The following is a 21,284-nucleotide window of genomic DNA, read 5'->3' on the forward strand; positions in this document are numbered from 1 at the left end:
CCAATTAAATGCCACATACTGCTAAAAGCATAATAAACACAAAACAGCAACCCAAAAATGAGTAAAGGAGGAACATCTGTACCAAGGCCAGCACTGGGGGGGGCCAGGAGAAGGGGGAGATTTACAAAACCTCCCCAACGACACGTCTTTTGGGCACTGCAATGTGACTGAATGGAAACTCTCCATGTAATTAGAATAACATGATTAGGTTTTCTTAAACTGTCGTTGCTGAACATATACCTCCAAATGGAAACTTGGCAAAATGTGAGCTAATAGTTCATGATGTTAACAGTGAACATCGCCCGATTAACAATTTCGGAGGACTGCACCTATTGATGTGGACTGGAAACACAACACACGCTCTGCAAACTTGCAGCACTGTTACCCTGCCAAACTTCATGTCTGGCCTTATATTCCTTCTGAGAGGTCGACTGCGTATTTCATATGCGATGTATGAATCCACACTGGACAGACGGTCATGGGGTGGAGGGTGTAAATCTCATGAAAAAAAGGATGGGGGCTGTAAAGCCCGCAGGGCAACAGGTCCCCCAGTACAAGCCAGTGTGGGGACTGGAACCAGCCCTCCAGTGCTCCTCGCCAGTGCTGGGAGTGCCTGCACGTTATTTGTGTTGGGCCACAGAAGAGGAAAAAGGTCGTTAGCAATACTACGCTGAAACATATTTCCAGCCTTAGGTAAGACGGCATTTTGTTGGGGAATTTCCTTGCTCCGGGGCCCATAATGAGGGAAGGAGCAATTCTCTGACAGGCCTTATTCAACTTCCAAGCGCTAGGCTCTTCCAGACCATAGCAAATCTAGGAGAGAGGCACAGAGCAATTACGGCGCACATGCCAGAATGACACGACCCACTCCCCATGCGAGCACAGGGAGGTAGGCAATCTCCACGTTCGGCTTCCTCCCAGGAAGCAAATTCCTGCCTTTACACACCCAGAACTGATTTCTTTCAGATGAGCAAGCTGCCTGCTCCAGCCCAAAGAGCGGTGCATCCACACGATGCCGAGGACTCACCTACAGGACGAGCAACCTGCTACGTTCAGCGCAGAGGTGCTCCCGTTTACTTCAGAAAGTGGCAGGGCTGAAATAAGTTCTAACACACCTGAACGATACGTTTAAATTGTTGACAGCTTCAGATTAATTGCAATCAGAAAATGATAATGTGATAAAACTTCATTAATCAAAGAAGTATGGATGCTTTCAAGCTACAGAAAGAAGCCAACCAGGAGAAAATGAATGTAAAATAATAACAAGGAAAATAATAAAAAGCAAACAGAAGAACTGAAAAGCAACAGTGGTTTCTAAGGTCATGAATGATAACTGCAGGGGATCATCTGGACATTTCTCCTTAGACTTGCCAGCATGAGGCAACGCTGGCTGTAGCCGAGAAACCTGATATTCATATTGTGTTTATCCCCCTCTCTCTGAATGCAAACACATGTTCTCTCTTCTCAATAAAGATGTGCAACACATGCACTGGACAGGTAAAGAAACCTTAAAAGCTAACCTGCTGATTGCAGATGTGTAAGTGACTATGGAGCACACCTTCCTAAGACAACAGGACTGGAAGAAAGGGAGGACTCGGGACAAACAAATTAAAAAAACTTAGAAGGCAAGAAACAGCTCACTGCAATCAAGCAAGGGAAGTTTTTTTTACAAGGGTAATTCATGTACGTTTTTTCTAATTCAACTATTATTATTTTAGACTATTCCAGAGTTTCAAAGAGTGATGAGGGTTGGTTCTTTGTTTTTTTTTTGTTTTGTTTTGTTTTGTTTTTTAACTCCAATACAGACAGCATTTGCCTCCGTAACTATGCCAACTGAAGAAAATCCATCATGTATTAACCATACTCCAACCTCCAACAGAAATATTCCCCATCTTGTGAAGTAAAGTGAGATGTGGGAGTCCTTGACCTTCTAAGTAATTAAGGGAAACAGAGACATTCTTGTTTTTATTAGAGAGACACTAAACTATTTGAAAATAATTTGAATAGCTGGAGAATTAGTGTATTTGCCTGTTCATGAGTAGTGCAGATAGTTTAGAGTTCTCTTGGGGGCAACACATCGTAATGAATATCTGCTATTCATATTTAATGCAATCTGCCAAAGAGTGCTTTTGGGAGGACTTTCTGTGTCAATATAATGATTAACAACAGAACTGGAAAAGCAAATGAATTCCTGCAACGGGTGGGGCTGGCAAAAATATCTTGCAGTACTACACCAGGAACACTGGATTTGACTGTACTTTTAATGATATCAGTGGAAAATCCATTTCCCAAGGAAAAAAAAAAGCAAGCAATCTTTAAGTTGGAGTTCAAGTGGTAAATAACCAGCAGTAATGGAAGGCAAAACAATTCCAGCAGAAAACAATGCTTAAAACCACAATCTGCCTAGCCTGAGTATGTCTGAAAAGCCTCAGATGCAAAACTGGCTATTAAATATAAAAATTAGTATTTACGTAGCACCACAGCACTATCCAAAAAGTAATGTCATAGCAAGTTCTTTGTCTACCTTTTCCAGATTCTCAGGTGATCCTATTTTCCATATGTTTTCTCTAACCTAAAAGACTTACATAAAAAAAAAAGAACAGAAAGTCCTTTATTCTTTCTTTACAATGCACTTTTAAAACACCCCAGACTGAAAAGTATGGAAAAGCTTGGCCAAAATACAAGTGACTTTAGTACTGACTTTTCTCCTTGATATCCCAACAGCCCTCTAAATAACACATTCAGATTTTTTTACTGTGTTTATTTTTTAATACTATCCGGATGAAGCAATCTTACTAAGTTTATGCAAGTTCTAGGACATCCCTGTACCGTGCTCACCGCCGTCCCCTGTCCCCTTACCAAACTACTCCTGCTCCTTGCCCCTCGCAAGCAATGAAGGCAGAACACGAGGACCCAAAGGCTCACGGGGGCAGCCTACAGACCAGAAGGTGTCGGGGACCAGAGGCAGAACACAGGCTTGCTCCCGCTGAATGCCACGGGCTATGTGCATCACCCAACGCAAGCAGGAGGCTCAATTCAAGCAGAAGGAGAACAACGGCCAAAGTGTTTTATTATTTAGTGGCTCCCACAGTGTCTGCTGCCCAGGACTTGCTTTAATTTCATCCTGGGCACACTTGGGGATTATGCAAATCACAGCATTAGCTCAGATTAATGTTTTTTCCTCTCCATGCCAAGGTCTCCCAGCTCACACCAACCGTCTTTTAAATAGGTTGAGTGCAGGCTGGTGGTGTTCAAGCTCGCACTGAGACAGATAGGCGTCTGAGTGACAGCAACTCATTTCCTCCCAAATCCAGTCCTCCCTGTAGCTCCAGGACTGCTCTGGCCTGTGGTTGTCTTCAACTGTGTTAAACTAGTACAAGCTGACCATTTTGGCAAAGAAATATTACAGAAATGAATTTTACAAGATGCTTTACCAATGGAGCAAGTGGATCCATCTGTGCTGAGGTTCGCCTGTAAAACTGCAACGCTGCCGCTTGCTTTGTGGCTCCATCAGCTGTGCTATAAAGACAGCGTCTTCCTCGCTGGCTTTCAAATGAGCAGATATACCCCAATGACCTGCATGGCTTTTACATACCTTTCTCAAATTTCAGGTGGTTCTTCACTTGCTTAGGATCTTTTTTCAGCTGTTTTTTGTTGTTTTTGCTGATCTTGTTTTATGTTTTTTTGTTTGTTTGTTTTAACTGATCTTTATAGTCTTTCTCTAGAGATTAAATGCATTAGTTACAACCATAATGGACATTTTATAAAGAGGGTAGCTCTTCCTAAGCTGGTATTCTCATATTTTAAACAGTCTCCTTACTGGTCTCTGGCAACATCAGTATCAATGCCAGGTCCCGTGCTGGCAGGATGAGATGCTTCTTCCAGGAATGACAGAGAGAATTGCCCGTGTTAACATGATCTCCACTCACCTGAATTTCACTTAAGCAGCTTTTACTTTAACAAGATATTGTGTTACAATCTTTACCAAAATTTATTTACTCCCCCTCCTCCAGGCATTTCACTAACATTTTGTGATCTTCCTATTGCAGACGTACAAGGCCCAAGGCTTGCAGGACCTGTTAAGTGTGCTGTTCCCAAAGTCCTGCAGTGAGATCTGTTGGTCTGAGCTAGGCTGTGGCATCACCCAAAAAGTGTAGGAAGGCCTCGCCTTCAGCTTCCCTCCCTGCCAGACTTCAACCCAACTCCAGAGAGAGTTTTCTAGAAAATACGTGGAGGTTTCTAAAGGATTCAGGTGCGAGAATTACACAGTCCAAGCACTGAAGCAGAAAATACCATTTCTAGATCAGCTAAGCCGTAATCTCCAGAGACAATCTTTGCTAATTTTTTTAATATAGAAGTGATTCCTCATTATCAATACAACCACAGAAGCCTGCATGACATCTGATCTCAACAGTGGCAACACAAGCTTTGTGCTGTATTGGACAATTACAGTGCCAAGTAAATCAATCGGAGTTACAGAAATAATGATCTTCTTGACCATAGTCTCTTCTACTTATTCAGTGCTAATGCATAGGTCACGTATGCATAAAAGTAATATTTTTTTCATCTTCTGACCTCTTTAGCACTGTGACCAACCCTCTAATTATGAAGTATTTTGCGCTATGTATCTCAGTATAAAAACAGAAGTCAAGTCACAGGGCATGGAGGTAACACCATTATTAACATCAATGAAACTAAATCACTCTGCCTCAAACTCCTGCTCTAAGTTCTCTGTGCTCACATAATTAATACATCTAATATGCTGTTGTCTGTTGAATAGAACTGGAGATACCTACTTCAACTGTAGATTAAGATAACCTCGTATCATATTGCATTATGCTATCTGGCATAATGGAAAGCTGACAATGAAGACAGTAAAATACAACAGAACAATAACGTGAAAGCTTAAATGATTGTAACTTTGGGAAAAAGCTGTTGAACTGCATTGTTTTAAAAAAATATTAGAAAGATTTTTATAGCACTCCTATAATGTAAAATCATTTCTGTTGGATTTAGCATGAATGGAAAGAATGTGAAAGATAAAAATGCAATAGCCTAAAGAATATATGGTGCACATGTTTGGCCAAATTTTGATTTCTCCAGGTCTTTGCAAGCGAGATCTATATTTTTCAACTATCCATATAAGTTCTGATGTTAGCAGAGGCCAGTCATACTGACCTCTGCCCACTGGGCGGATTTATCGTAAAAGGACAAAAAAAAAAATCCTCATAATGCCCACAACAAAAAAGAAAGACATAATCCAAAGCTCAACCTGCTTGCTTCCCAGAACTGGTCTCTATAATTCTAGTGATATTAACCCTAAACTTAAGAATCAGAAGTCTACAGAATTGGAAACAAAAGAGATTGTCGTTACCAAAGGTAAGCAAACAGAGTAACAAAGACCAGAAGAGTAATCCTGCAGGGGACTGTGTCTGAGAAAAAGCTCTCATTCCAGTCACCCTCCTCAGTATCTCATAATTTTAGCTCGTATTTTCAAACACTATTGCCTTGAGTTATGCACAACAGCTGCCAGACTGCCGTGCTCAGTCAGCAGATGCAGACCCAAGAATTCAGTATTAGCTTCTTATTTTGCGTATCTACAGAAATTCACACTTAGTACTACTTCCCCTCTCCTCCCCCCCCCCCAAGTCTGAACGTTAACTGATTTATTTATCGTTAGTAACTCGTCTGCCACTCAGTCTTAATTCCACATGAACAACTCATAGATAAGAAAAAACCCACATACTAACCATTTATGTTTGGCATTTATCAATGTACATTTCAAAAAGAAAGTTCCCATTAACTGATAATACTATTTCTGCAAAAGATGAGTGTTCTTGCAGTATCAGGGGATAAATTCAGTATGGTATTCTGAAGAGTATCTAAGAATTTCTGAAAGGATTGGAAAGCCAAAGTTATTTGTAGACCTAGCTTAAGACATTTTGTTTTTCCATCTCCAATAAAAATAAAACAGGCCAAACACAGGCCTGACCTGATATACCTATTCTCACATGTGAATGCATGAAAATTGCCTGCATTAGCTGGAGAAAGCAAAAACAAAACACACGCATGCACAAACACACCTTCAAGACTGCCCAGTCTTCAACTATATATATGTGAGACACAAAGCCAGAATTAGTATTTAGGCAGCACAAAAACCACGACTTTACTCTTGACAAGCTTTTTCTTCACTGGGGTTCCCCATTCACATTTGCAGCTCTAACTTCACATGCCTTCTATTGACTGCTGCTTTAACAAGTCTCCTTCACCTTCAGTAAGGAGCACAGTTCTGCAAGGTCGCTGTTCAGCCAAGACTTCTCATACTGAACAATCACAGTAATGCATTTAGACAAACAACTTCACAACTGACCTGCAAAGCTGTATACACTCTGGTTTTCCTCACGCGAGTCATACATTTCTGGAGATATTCGCGGTGGATGTCGTCTATGAGTCTATGACTACTTACAGAGTTTATATACTTGGTATGACTTTGGAGCCAATTAAGCATATATAAAACTAAGTCCATGCAAGAAATGAGTGTTCAAAGTGATGAAAACCAACATGCCCAGCTGATACACTCAGTAGTGCTGAAAATGTGAGATGGCTGCATGTGAAATGCAACCACAAACTCAAGTTCTGCAGCCATGGGCAGCTGCTAGCTGTCCACTGGGCTGCCACAGAACTGAGCTCTTCAGAAGCTACCCAGGAAGAAAGCAGTTACTAACTAAACAAAACAAAAGCAGTAGTAATTATAGTGCAACTTAAGGGAATTCTGTACTGAGGAATCATTACTGTTAATAAAAAACACAATGGCTAATTTTGTGAAGTTTCTTTAAACACAGCGTGAGCTTCTGCAGATAACACAGCAATGCAGGATATGGCAAAATCCACAGCAGGTTTTATCACCCTTGGTTTCCACAGCTTTGGTATGTCATACAGTTGCATGTTTATTTTCACAAAAACAGGATTAAGTGAAAATGGTATTTTCAAAACAAATGCACGCTCTTTGCCCAAGTAAAATAAATCACAGATGGGCAACTGCAATTACTCTTAGACCAATTTCAGAATGAACAAGATCAGCCTTCGTTAAAGGAAAACAAAGGTTAATAAAAGCTATTAATAGCAAGCACTTACTTGCAGGTGATGGGGTGCTGCATCCGCTAGTTGGTGGGTGGCTCTGGAGTCCATGAAGGGAAGGCAGCGACAGTCCACCGATGACCGGAGGGAAAAGTAAAGGGTATGGCGCTGCTGGGTAGTGAGTCATATGTCCATTCACTGCTGGTACCGGACATGTGCGGCTGCTGGTTGTCATGTTAGTACCTCACAGCGCGTAAATATTATGTTGCATCACTCCAGGCCAGCAAACAGATACTTGAACTTGTGAACGGAGAGGACTGCCAAGCCTGCAGGTATGGCTTGAGCCGGACGGCGTGACGATGAAAAGGTAACTCACTAGATCAGGCCCGTCCTGAATTTCATTGCTGCTTCCTACTGCTCTTACTGCCAGGACATCCTTGCTCTGAAGACTGTGCACAGGAAGTCTTCTTACGCTGAGTCCACAGTTTGGTTGCTAATGCAAATGTTTTTCTGGGTACACAGTTGCTCTCTACAGATGCATACTGATACAGCCTGTGAGAAAAGAAAACAATATATTGATTATAATCTGTATTTTATTTGATTTTATATGTTTACATATACATTCACAGAAAACTCTTCTACCCCCCTCCCCTGCTTCTTTTGTTAAGTGATTACCTATTTACTAATGTCCTACAAGATCATCTTGATGGTTACTGGGGGGTAAAATTCTCATTATACTGAAGCTAATAGCAGAACACCCATCCTTGCCCAATGTTTTACATCAGAAGCAATTTCTGGTCAGATGCAATCTTGTTTTGGAAACTGTCAGTTTTAAAGCTTATGCATCAATAAATACCTGAAATATTGATATTGGAGGAGAAAAAAACAACTTCTAAAAAAATTTCCCAGGTATGTGAAAGCTTTCAGCTTTCCTGTAAAAGTTACAAAGCTGATTACACCGAGGAAGCTCTGTGCTCTGCTTCAATGTCATGTCTCAGTTGTGACATTAGGAACTGCTTCTGAAGGTGATTTGGTATTAGGTTGTTAAAATACTAATTGGTTTACCAGATTGATCTTGCAAAGGTTAGTTAGTTTATCTTATTATCACTTCAGAGATCTCACTGGTCATTCACTCTGTTTAGCGGTGGATAGACTGCCTCTATCACCAAATAAATAAATAAAATTGATTCTCCAGCCATGTCCCCTTTTCTCTTCTTAATGCTTTTCATGGCCCCTCCGTCGCCTCACTTCCCCATCCCTCCTGTCAAAGGTTCTGTCCTCTACTTCTGCCAAAGACTGAATCAAGTGTTCAAAAGCCACATCACCTAACCAGTGGTGGTGGGCCATGAAGCTGTTTATACCATGCTCCCATTTACTTCAGTGCTTTACTTCTAAAAGTTATGTTTACAAGGCAAAATTAATAACCCTGTGTTTCACACTCCTCTTTTCCCACAAATTAGGGTACTAGGGAAAACACACAATTTCAGGAAGTTGGTTAACTGCCTCTCACTCAAGATAACCATGCAAAAAACTGCCAAAACATCTACCGGTGCAAGTTCTAGCTGCTGGCTTTTTTTTTTTTTCATTTTCATTTCTGTTCTTCCAGATTGTGCTCTGGAAGAAAAGGAAAAAACATGTGTTATCTCATAAACAGAGTGAGTGAGTGACCTGCCAGCAATACACCGCTCCCGTGCATTGCTCCTCTTGCGCTCATGAGCACCATCTTCAAAGTCATCCTGAACTACAATACCTTCCTGGGGCTTCATCCGAATGGCTGGACCCCACTGAGGGGTCCTCAATTTCTCCGTCACTCGAGTGAGAGCCTCAAGCTGAGAACAGGGCACTCGAGCTATTTCAAACAGCAAAATTTGCTCCACCACAGCTGTTTAGTTTTTCACACAGCAAATAGCTGGTCTTTTCAGAAACAATCAGTCCTGACGGTGGCCTGAGAGCTACTGGAAACACTGCAACCACTCTGTATTGCGACCACTGCTCCTTGACTTCTTTGTGCAATGCTCCAGTCGAAAGTCAGCAAGTGTTGCTTTTGGCTCGTGAGCATTACCCTACGTCATGGCAGGAGTCACCAGGTTCTCCCAACACACACTGCTGGGGGAAGACATCAGAAGCCACACAGCAAAGCTTTACTACCCAAAACCGAGGCAGTCTGGAGCTGCCGAAAGGCTGCTTTCTGAGAGAACGTGTTACATCCTTACATCTGCTACGGTGAGTGAACAGGAGCAAAATCCAACTCTTAAATGGTATTTTATTCATGGTTCTTAGAAGTTATAGGCTAAAACAAACGGCAAGATGACTTTGGAGTGTGAAAGTAAAGGCACAAAAGTGAAATGACTCGTCAAGGTCACAAAGCAAAGGCAATTCCAGAGGAGGGGAACTGCGGCAACAGCGCTTACTATCCCTGCTGCTACTCAGCCTACCAGTTGTCAGTACGAATTCAAATGAGCAAGTTTTAAAAAAAAAAAAAAAAAGAAAAAACATGGATGCATATGTTTGCCTGTCACAGAAGAGCGGAGTGTTTCTGCTCTGTGAGGAATACCAGCAAAGGTTACCAGCTGTGCATGTTTTCAGACAGCAATTTGTGCTGAGTACAGCCTGCTTGGGGATAACAGCAATGTAGCTGTAAGTATTTGATAACTGCGTAAATTATGCACAAAATACCTTTAATGTTAACGGAGAGAGACGTACGCAGAGATGAGACGTGATGGTGTACACCGAGTCACCGCACAGCTCCCAGGGAGGAGCGAGAGGCTGCGTGCCACCCCGGTCTCAAGGAGCAACGCGCCTGGAGGTGGCTGAAATCAGACCTGCTGGGGAAGCCTCCACAGCCAAAACACAGCGACCTCCTAACAACGCAAACGGGGCGGGTCACCACAGGTAGCTTTCTGTTTCACCTAGCTAAAGCTCTATGGAACTTCAGAGACAGGGAAAGCAAAGTATCAAAGTAACATGCAAAGAACGGATGTTTTCTAACAGCTGGCAAAAATATGACACTTCCACATATTTGCAAAAACACGAAGGGGGGAAGGATGCAGATCAAAGCCAGCCCCAAAGTCTAGGCGCTAAATTAATCACAGATCAATGTCACCTATTTTTAAATTATGTAGGCCTTCAGAACTAAAATTCGTTCTACAAAACTATCTACTACTCCCAATTATGTCTCCATTAGCCACAAGAATGCAGAGCTCAGCATAAATTACCCAAACGCATCCGACGCCACGGTTCGGGGAATTCTGATGTTTAAGCGCTCAGCATGCGCAACAGAAGCAGCTCCTCCAGGACAGGGAGGAACAAGGGCACTCAGGAAACTATCCTGTCACTTCCTCACAGCTGGAGGAACATATTCTGGGATGTACCTGGTGATCAAAAAATGCAGCAGTATTATAGCTCCTATACGCAAGTCCATATGAATACGTAATGGCATCAAACTAGAATATAATCACATAGCTCTGCAGATAGGCGTGCAGGACACAAACCCTCAGACCTTGTTCCTTTGCTTTCCTCTCACAATAAAGACAGAAAGTGAATACAATGTAAAAGGTACAGTACTCTAAACAGCGTATCGTTCCACCCTGAATAGTGTTCCTCAGAGGCAGCAGGATGTTATAAACGTTCACGCGGGCCAACACCTACAAGATGGCCAAAGTGGAAACCACGGACAGACAGAAGCCCATGTTCTAGTAATGCACCTCATCCAAAGGAGCCGATGGGATTTGAAGTCACTGGCTCTGCTAACAGAGGTGACAGACCGATCACCTCCAGCGCTGCACAGCAGAGGACACCAGAAACTAGAAATTGCTAAAACACAGGAAACCCACAGAGCAGCTGCACCCACCTGTGCCAGTTCCGTGACACTGAAGAAAACTCTGACGAACCTAAGGCAAGGCTTTGTTCGTGTCCCTGGATTCATACGCTCGCTCCTCTTGGCTTGCTGGTGAAGATCCTAGCATTTGACACCAGCCATCCTCACGGACTGCAGACAGTTCCAGGGTGAAAACATCTCTTTTCCTCAGCTAAACCTGTGCCACAGCGCAGAACACTGTAAGACACCGGATGAGTGGCAGCTTTAATACCTGCCCTTGCTGTCCCTTGCCATGGTCCCTTGAACACCCCACAGCTGAAGGAACGTGTCCTCTCTGGACCGTGTGACGCTTGCCCAGAAGCAATCCTGTTCTTCCCATGCCACACAGACCTTGAATGTGATCTTTCCTGGCTTACACCTGGATTCCCTTGAGGAGGAAGCAAACGAGCTTGCTCTCAACAGGACAGTAGGAGCCTGCTACTATTGTTGATGAGACACCCTCAATTTAAATAAGGAACAAGACAAACTGACAGCAAGGTCACCTCGGCGGCAGCTGAACACCCATTCCCACAAGGTAACAGCATGGATTTCTGCCCCATGCATACCCGGCAAGATTTTTAGAAAATGGCTGTCGCCGCAGGGTCTGGAAGATCTACCCAGTACATCCTCTACCTCAGAGGATTTACCCAGTACATAAAAAAAAAATCCTCTTCCACCAAGCCTTGTCCTAAGTGACTGCTCGTGAGTACAAGCGTTACACACTCAGGCCCCCTGCATGAACAGCACGTGGAAAAGGATCACACGGAAAAGTTTCTCTGAAGGCAAACCAAAAGATGATCGCGTTGTACACCATGCCGCACTGAACAGCCGCCAATGACTCTTCTTTGACAGAACATATGCCTCCTTTTGGGTTTTTACAGGCCTTTTATTGACTTGACTTCAGTGATAAAGCAGATGGCCACAGGGGAAGGAGGCTACAGTAGCTCCAGTGCAGAACAGACAGCAGATTTATCAGCTACAGTTAATGCAGCAGGTGTACCTGTCTCTTCCACATTTCTTCTCGGTGTTTGTGAAGCTGAGCGGTTTAAAACCACCAATTTTCATATATAAGCTCCAAATTCTACTGGAGATACAGTGGCCCAACTTTTATTTTCCTCTTAATTTCACATGCACTTTGCACAAGCTTTACTAGAGCAAAGAGTTCTGCTTTCTACACATCTGTCAGTTCTCCTAAAATATATCAAATGAATCAATCCCCATTCATTATATCGTCATCTAGCTTCCATTTAGTAACAATATTCAGTGTTGTTATTCTAACATACTTCATTGTTCCAAACTTTGCACTTACAAGAGACTTTAATTCATAAGGTCCTTTCCCTGTTACAGGTGACGTTGATGCTATCAGCAGCTGGACAGACAAGAGGCCAAGCCAGGGGGCTTGGTGACGGCCACGTGCCACTCGGAAGGTCACACTCTGTCCTTCATCCGCCAACACCAGCCCATCTCCATGTCCGTCTTCCCCCAGCCTCATTGCCCACAGCAGGGAATTAAGCTGTATTACAAGTGAAGCGGGATTTTTGCATTTTTCCCCCTTTCCTTCCGAAAGGGGTCAGTTGAATTCTGCCCTACCCGCAGCAACATTGAAAATCTGCAGTCATTTTGAGCACCCAGCAACCCTTAAGCTAAATCCACCACCCCGACACCCTCCTAACAGAGGGAACCAGCACTGCTCCTCCCTTACAGCTGCGGGATGAAGGCACAAATACAGGGGGACACATCCTGGACACTCGGATGTGCTATGCACGGAGCCTGCGTGCTGCAGGCAGCCCAGCCAGCCGCAGCATGGAGCTCAGCACCGGGCAATTTGCTGCTCTACGCCCGGCTGTCTGTGGCATTGATGTCCCTGAAGTTTCCAGGGTCACGGAGGAAGTCTGTAAGTTCACTTCCCATTTTCTTGCCAACGCCAAAATCCACCCCCCTCTTAAATCTTCGGCGAAGTCCTAAAACAGGAACCACGGGCTGCGAGGGCAGGCTGGCCAGTACGCAGGGAGAGGCGAGCTGCTCCTCTCCCAGCAGCAAAAACAACTCCAGAGGAACTTCGCCTGAAAAAACCCTCAGTGATATTTCGCATCTTTTCCCAAGAGGCAGAGTTGACCGAGTCCTTATTTATTCCGCAGTTTTGAGACGTATCCTAGCGGTGTTTTCAAAACAAGTCAGGAACTAACAGCTCCAAGAGCCCTTACTGTATTTAAGGCACGGTTTGTAGTTTGTACTGAAATCCCCGATTGTGCACATGCTTCCTATTATGCTAGCTGATGGCGTTGCAGCGAGTAGTGAATAATTCAGCAGATTTAGCAAGAGCCGAGTGTAAATCAGTCAGATACAGTAAGACGACCAACTATTAAAAAACGTGTGGAAACTTCCCTCGGCAAAGCAGCGCGGTGTTTGCCACAGGTCGCCGCCAGCCGCGCGATGCTGCGCTTTGCCTTCTTGGCTCTCCAAAGAGATTTAATTAAACAATAAACTAGTTCCAGTGGCAGAAGTAAGAAAGCCTTTGGAGTGTTATGTTTCCTTTATTAGCATAGTGATGTGAAACTAAACAGAAAAAGCAATCTAATAACAAACATTCCTTTGAGAACTGCTCCGGGAGCAAAAGGACATCCACTTATTGTTCAGCCCGTCCCATTGGTCCATATACGGCCATAAAGGTACAATAGGAGGAAACAGGAAACAGACTGGCACATCTGCATTATCTTATTAGGGGCTAATGGATATCTGAGAGGAACATGCATCTGATTCTGAATAGTCTGTACCAATCTCCGAAGCAATTACTCTTAATTAGTGGATTCTGTTTATAGATGGAACTTAGTGTACCCTTCTGTATCAAAGAGATGCAGGCATCTGGAGAGAGATATGGTTTTCTTAAAGGGAAAGCACTGCGGCACGGCGCGAGGGGGGCTCGGGGGGCTGTTTTGTTTGGGTTTTGGCAAATAAAAGCGCTCTGAGGCATAACATATTCTACTGTATTATTAATCAAAAGAGCATGCCAGTTAAAAAAAAAAAAAAAAGACCATACTGTTAATCTCAAACTCTGAAAGTAAACACAGAAAGCTAATACTTGCTTATGAATTATATGACAAAAACCACTTTGATGATAAGCAAATAAACAACCGAGCCCTAAAATTTTCGACCGATGGCCAAAAAGTTTAAAATAGCAGCTTAAGTCAGAAGAACAACATCTGCATTTTGTATCTGCCAAGTCTGCAGCCAAAAAAAGTAAACCACTCTATATGACCAGATGCATGAATAAAAAAGAAAACGCATGAAACACAACTTCAAAGTCAGTGCACTGAGCAGCAGAGCTGCGGCTCCTACAGCCCCAGTTGTCAGATATTTCCAGCTATAGGTGCAAGACCTATGGGGGAGGGAAGATAAATTTTAGCAAAAGGAGAACGCTATTATTAGGACACTTTTCCTGCATCTTGGTATGTAAGAGAGCTGTCTGCTGGGCAACTGCGAATTCCTTTTTGTCATAAAACTGACACTTGCAAAATGGGTTTCTGCTTTATTTGTTTTTTCCTGACTGCGATTGTAAGGAGACAAATAACATAATTAATGCAATTGTTGTTTATTTGAAAATCCTATGGGGGAAGTATAAGAAGGGGAAAAAAAAAAAAAAAAAGCTGCTTTTTCCCTAAGCAGCTCTGCTTCGTATTGCCTGCACTGCAGACACACACTGATGTAAACCCTGAAAAAAGGGAATCTAAATCTGAAAGGGGGGAAAAAAGTAAGAGACACAATGACACCCATTTATTTACACACTGCACAACAGTACCCTGCTGTGCCAGCTATTGATTTTAGTAGAACTGAGAGTCCATGTTGGAGAGCAGCAGCTGTGAGTGCATAGCCTGAATCCTCATATGGGAACAATACTCTATAAGCAGGATAACCTATTTCAGCCAACCTTCATGTATAACACACAGCAGTAAAAACACACACAGCTTACATTTTGAAATCTGGAAGGCGCTGTGGTTATTTTTTCACAAAGGTCTGGGGGAATTATTAATTTATTTGTGCTAGCACAATGCTAGCATAATGAAGAGATGTGAAGGATTGAAAATCCAGGCTTCTCATGTCTGGTATTCTACAGAGATGTTAATTCTCTTCTATACTAACCATATTTAAGACCCACCCACTGCATCATGCAATTTCTCATTTTCTCCTGTTGTTTGCTGTTTTAAAGGGCTGTTTGTATCCGAGGGTGGTGGTTTTTTTCCAGAGCTATCTGCATTCCATGTTTCTTTCATTACTCAGCAGTTGCCAAAACTATACTGAGAAGTAAAGATAAATGGTTAGGTCAGGTGGTGGGGTTAACAATTTACTGTGTGTACTGCCCTGAGAGCCAGATATAGTAGAATTGGCTCATGTTTATGTACAGGATGAGAAGTTGATTTCCTGTGCAGTGACTTTCAATCACCTCTATAAGGGACTCTCTTGCAGTGTTCCTCTGAGAATTCAAGGAGCTTTGAATACATTTTGTGCTGGCATATAGGATACTCTGCTTTGTAACTAAATGCTTTCCTTACTTATTCTGCCACGTTCAAAAATCCCAATGGATTGTCAAGAGGAGTTCTCTTTTATTCATGGAAACCAAAAGGAGGGTAACCGAGCTTCCTGCTCCCTTAATTAAAGTGAGCTTCTATACTGATTTCCCTCCTCAACGTTAAAAGTTATTTCTCAGCATTTAGAAATGCTCATTCAGTGCAATCAAAACTTCTGGTTTTGCACTGTCATATCTGTTAGTCCTTATTATGGTTTTTAAGGACGTGAAATGGTAACTTCATATTGAGAATATGCTAAGTAGGAGTCTACCCATGGGCTACAGTGGTTTAGGAGGCTGAAGACTTTCCAGACCAAACCTTTTTTTTGTTGTTTTTTTTTTTTTTCCTCCAGGCTGAACCACACTGACCTGTTTCTGTTCATTCCCGAACCTGAAGGGAAAAAAAAACAAAGCAAAAACAAAACAAAACAAAAAAATACAAACACATCACTTCTTTCAAACTCGTATTCAGATGTTGCACAGTTTAAGCAGCACAGCGTAAGCTGGTCATTCATGTCACATGTAACTGGGAAGTCCAATATGAAACATTTACCCACCAAGGTGCTGTGCCTACTGCTTTAGCCTTGTTCTTTGAACACACTTCTCCAGCAGGTTTCCTCTGTTTCTGCACAGTTTCTCCCTAAAGTTCCAAAAAACCTAGACTGGACTTTCTGACCAAAATCATCCTTTACTATCCCATCTGGCCAACCAGGTTGTTCGGTTGTTTTGATCCTACTTGGTTCTACGCAACGTGACAATCAATGAAGAAGAAAATTATCATTAGTGGGACCTACTACACCCTTGGACTTTCCTTTATCAGTCAGTCAAGGCAAAGAAGAAGAACCACTGGTGAGAAAGGTGAGCTGCAACCAGTGCCAGACTCCTAAGATACAGGGGGAATCTATATGCCAGCTTAAACCAACAGCACACTTGACTACCTATAGAAGAAAGGTCTCTCAGCTCCGAATAGGACACATTTCCTCTCCATAAACAGGGTCTTCCACTGAAGGTCTTCCCCTTAACACGCAACTCTGGCTACAAGGCACCTCAAGATGGCAACACATTGATTCCCAGTCCAAGCAAGGTTTTTTAAGAAGGGCTCTCGGAAAGAGATGGGAGACGAGGGGAAGACAGACCGAGTAAGCAACAAATGAGGAATACTGAATAAACAAGGAAAAAACCATCCTGATAACTATGTTCAGTAATGTCATCCAATATTATGGGACACAGATGTTTACAAGTATGTCAGTCTCCTCCCAGATGGTGTCAGAGCCAGGAGGATGCGGGGAACGTCTCTGGAGACTCCCAATCACGCTTTCACAATGCCCATCCTGAACTTACAAGCTGATGGGAAACATGTCACAACGACCACTGGCAGAAACAGCACTTACCATCACTGCAACTGCTAAAAAGGCCTTACACTGACTGTTTACAACCTTTAAGAGGCCTCTGAGATCAGTAAGAGGGGTCAAGTGATGTTATTGTTTTGGTGACAGAATGAAGATCCCTCGTAAATGATGGTGGCCTGGGAATCATTAGAAGAATGGAGTACTTCATCTGCTTAGAAGCTAAAGAGGAAAGCAACTTTGGCGGGCAGCTCCTTGACAGAGAAGTACATCTCTTTGGAAGGCCAATGCTCTGTGGTCATGATGACCACTGCAGGTGAACCACTGAAACAGGACAGCCAGATACTTCACTACAGAAGGGCGCAAAGGCAGGCGAGGCTGTGGGTGACATACTGGTGAGAGTAAGTGGGGGCTGCTCTGCGAGTGGCAGATGCTAAAAACAGCGGTGTTGATGGTATTATGCTGTGCTTTATCCACACATCACGTAAGTGATGTAAAGTCACTGTAGGTTAATATTGGTAAGGATCGGGGCAATTTAGGTTTCTGACATCTGCTGTTAGTTGTTGTTGGGTAAGTCTTCGCTAGAGAAGTCTGACCCAGCACAGAAACAAAGTCTATTCTGTCTGTTCACCCTGAGAAATACCTTCCCAAGTCCTGAGATGTCCTGGTCTTAGCACCATCACGAGAAAGCAGAACTGCACACCATCTCTCTTCCTGACATCAGCTGAGTAGTCGTCTTCTGCATGGACCCGTACAGGGTATCTTTAGTGGCACAGAGAATGGAAGCCAGTGGCCAAATGTAGCCAGTCTGCATGTCTAGCCACAACTGAAATTTGTGCTATTAGACTTCCTAATAGCCAGTTTAAGGAAGCAGCTCTGGAACTTTGCTCGGCTTTGATCAATAGCTGGGCAACTAGTAAATACAACACTCTTTGAGCACGTGGCCCTCACTACGGCACATATACTGCCTGGGGATGCACCGACGAAGGGTTCGTGCAGTAGGTGATCTTCCTGCATGGCAGAAAGAAAGACTTCAGCATAGCCACCAAGATAAAGAAGGGAGTAAAACACTAATTTGGAAAATGTACTGCAGCAGAGGGCTCTGTTTCCATTCAGCACACTTCACGTTATATGCCGTGTAAGGAAGGATCCTGCAAGGGTCCCCCATATGCACAGCACAAAATTTTGCTACCTCGAGCAATTTAATCTATTGTTACAAAAAGTATGTGGATTTACTCTGAGAAACCTGAAGGAAGATTATATTAGGAATTTGCCCAAATTAGGAGCTAGGCCTCTCAATCCCCCCAGCAGAGTTAGGAGGCAAAACACTATATTCAGGAGGAAGGTTCAATCTGTTGGCAGATGATTTTTTTTTTTGCACTAGAAAGCTGGAATTTCTACCTCCTCAGAGCCAGAGGAGTTCAGATCCTTGCTACACCCCTTTGTCAAGTGAGGATGGTAATCCAAATGGAACAAGGGAAAAACAGGGGATTACTGGTTCAAGCACTGGTTGCGAACTTCATCTGTTGGACTAGAAGTGCATCTATCATTTTAGTATCACAGGGGTGCGGACACCGTGCTAACGCAAAACAACCTCACACACATAATTTATCGTCTTTTGTTATATATGGCAAGCCTAACAATATATGCCTGCTGAAAGGTCCTGTAATTCCTCTGAGTTATTAGAGTCTTCAGTCCTGCTTTACCCAGAAAACGACATTTCTGCTGTCTGCTTCAAGCTCCTGAACCCTCACTTACTACATATGGCAAATTCCAATATAGTCCCAGTAAGACTCCCCCAGGGTCAGCAGAATATGCCAGAGGGCTGGTGGAGATTATGAACATTTATTTTAAAGCCTCCTTTCTCTGTAGCTCCCTGTCACAGGAACAATAGGGTAGCAAAATTAGGAACAAGCACAGCCATTAACTAGGAGGGGACCAAGCCATAGACTGGATTGCAGGGCAAAAATAGCATTTTTATTGTCAATATTTTGCTTAACGGGGAGCCAATAAGGCAATTGCAAAATGCTAATAATACACCGAGATAACATGACGTGTAAACACCTTTGAAGTTGTAATCTGAATCATTTGAGAATGCTGCAAAACCTTATCAGTCAGGTCATAAAGACAGGGGTGCAATAATCAATCACAGTAGCCACAAAACCAGCACATCTTTTCCACACCCTAACACGTTCAGAAGACCTGTGTCCTACAGCTCTTCTGAGGGGTGCTGGACATTATCCGGATAACATTACCAGGAAGACCTAAGTGAACTATGACCGTACATTTCACTTTCACAAGGAACCTAACGGGAGCCTAAGCACCAACAAAACTCAGGCAGACTTCGGTCACGCATGCCTCTGCCGGCCTGCAAAGCACGACTTCGGATACAATACCAAGGTTTTCTTGCAGAATAAGCAAGCGTGTGAATTAATACACAGTAATTGCTCCCATTGAGCCCCCTTCTGAAAGCATCTTTCCACTGATAAATGCAAGACAGCTTTCCCCACTTCCACAAGTAAACTAGCCCAAATTTTGTCACATTTACTGCAGAGGAAAAAGCCACATGCACACTCTTAGGAAAGGAGAAAGGCAACGTGCCACCACATGAAATTTGGATCTGCCCAAACCTACTGTCATTTTAAAGCCATTTAGCCATAACCAGTTTAACCTCAACCCGGATCAAACTCTCAACAGGGCAGCATTTGCCCGCTGAACACACTTTGATCATTATTTAGCCCGTGAAGCCGCAAGATTAATGCATTAAAATGATTAATTTTGAAAGCATTCAAGAAAGTAAGCGAGCAACTTCTTAATTACGCCATGAGATATCACAGCTGAAACAAGACATAGGCCCAAATTTCACTACATTTCTTAACCACCAAAAGATAACTTGGATTTTAGGTCTGAAGGACAGAAGCGGACCTGACCCTGCCAGTCCCCACTCCCAGCTTGCTTCCCTAGGGGCCAGCAGGCAGCCAGGTTTCTCACCTCAAGTTTAAGGGAACATAAATTCTGGCCCTTACTCTCTCCCTGAACAGAGTTGCTGGTCCTCACCAGTAGGTCTAGGCAGGAGGAAATATATCTCCCAGAACAACCGAACATGAAATGGGGGCTATTTCTCCTATGAGCCAGTTGAGTGGTGCCCCAGTGTATGAGCTCCAAGGATTCTTACAGCCGTGTCACCATGGGACCCAGCTACAGTCCAAAAGGCCCCACCATAGCAGGCACTGTGCAGAACATAACTACTGCTGTCAAGGAATGGCAATGGAAATGTCAATGTGGATGGAATCTCTCTGCTGCTGAGACGGACCACAGCTCTAGCAGTTCGCCTGGGAATTATAAAGCATCTGCGCCTCAGCTCAGTAAAATGGGGAAATGGCTGGGCTGTCTTCCCCACTTCTGCTGTGTTCAGGTTGGAAAACCAGGTGATCCTCCTGAAAAGGAGGTAGAGAACATCCTCCCTCCAGCTGGGATGAATGAAGGCAGCTGTGTGAAGGTAAGCAGTGGCACCCAGAGAACTGGGAAGCAGTTAGCAAATAAGAGCAGTTTTATACTGCTAGTCAGTGAGATAGTCCCCATGGAGATCCAGCTTCTGCTGAAAGCACCAAGCGAGCCTGACAAGTTTAAATCATTCAGTCCTTTGCATTCTACGTTAAGGGATTTGCTCCATAAATTCATTGGGAATAAAATGGTGTGGAGTCGCACACCTTGAATTGCTGTCAGAGTTAAACTCTATCGCTGATAGCATCACCTCTGCTGCAGCAGCCCATCCCTCCCCTATACGCTTACCCCACTGTGAGGTCTGAGCCTGCCTCTGTTGTACAATGCTGACTTTTACCCCCGTGCAGACCTCAGGCTGCTCTCCCCACCCAGAGCCAGCCACCAAGACAGGCACACTTTCCATACCACCTTTGCAACCTGCCTGGTCTTCATCCTCCTCCACTGCAGCAGCTTTCTGCCAGAACGACCTTACCAAGGCTCTCCTGGGAAGACTTTCAGGACAGCAGCACTTCACAAGTCCGGATCTAGCAGCCCAATGCGCTGGAAAGGACGCAGAAGAGTCTGAGGAGCTGGACGCCAGGAAGCCTAGCTAGGCTGATAAGGCAATCAGATAACCACGCAAATACCAGTGGCCAGGCAGAGCCTATCTTTGCACTGGGAACGTCAAAGCAGACACGTCCCAACGGGGAGCGCTCTCCTAACAGCACCTGAGATTTCTACAACAGCCGCATACACTTAGTAAGCAAATAAATTACTCCCTAACCACAGAAAAAAAGTCTTTGCAAGTAAGACAAAGCCTTTCAAAATCTTCTTGCGGCTTTTGTGATTGTAACAAATCACTAAGCACTGTTGTCCAGCCAGAAATGATGGCTGAAGGTAGATGTTGGTACAAGCACACCCCTCAGTACGTCCACTACTACGCTGACTGCATCCTCTTCCC

At 43.6% G+C, this 21,284-nt stretch overlaps 1 protein-coding gene across 7 annotated transcripts in view; it reads right to left on the reverse strand.

Moving 5' to 3' along the window:
* The window catches only part of RARB (retinoic acid receptor beta), a 331,295-nt gene that overhangs the window by 188,262 nt on the left and 121,749 nt on the right, over nt 1-21,284 (reverse strand). For 5 of the 7 annotated variants that reach the window (XM_083825372.1, XM_083825375.1, XM_083825373.1 and 2 more), the window contains one exon: nt 7,135-7,629. In XM_083825372.1, the coding sequence (XP_083681498.1) occupies nt 7,135-7,312 (178 nt within the window). In that variant the 5' untranslated portion in view covers nt 7,313-7,629. Of the gene's footprint in view, nt 1-7,134; nt 7,630-20,816; nt 20,879-21,284 lie in introns of those variants that run through there. The other 2 variants (XM_083825377.1, XM_083825379.1) reach the window with 2 other exon arrangements.

This window comes from Anser anser (assembly GCF_964211835.1).
Source record: "Anser anser genome assembly, chromosome: 2".
Lineage (NCBI taxonomy): Eukaryota > Metazoa > Chordata > Aves > Anseriformes > Anatidae > Anser > Anser anser.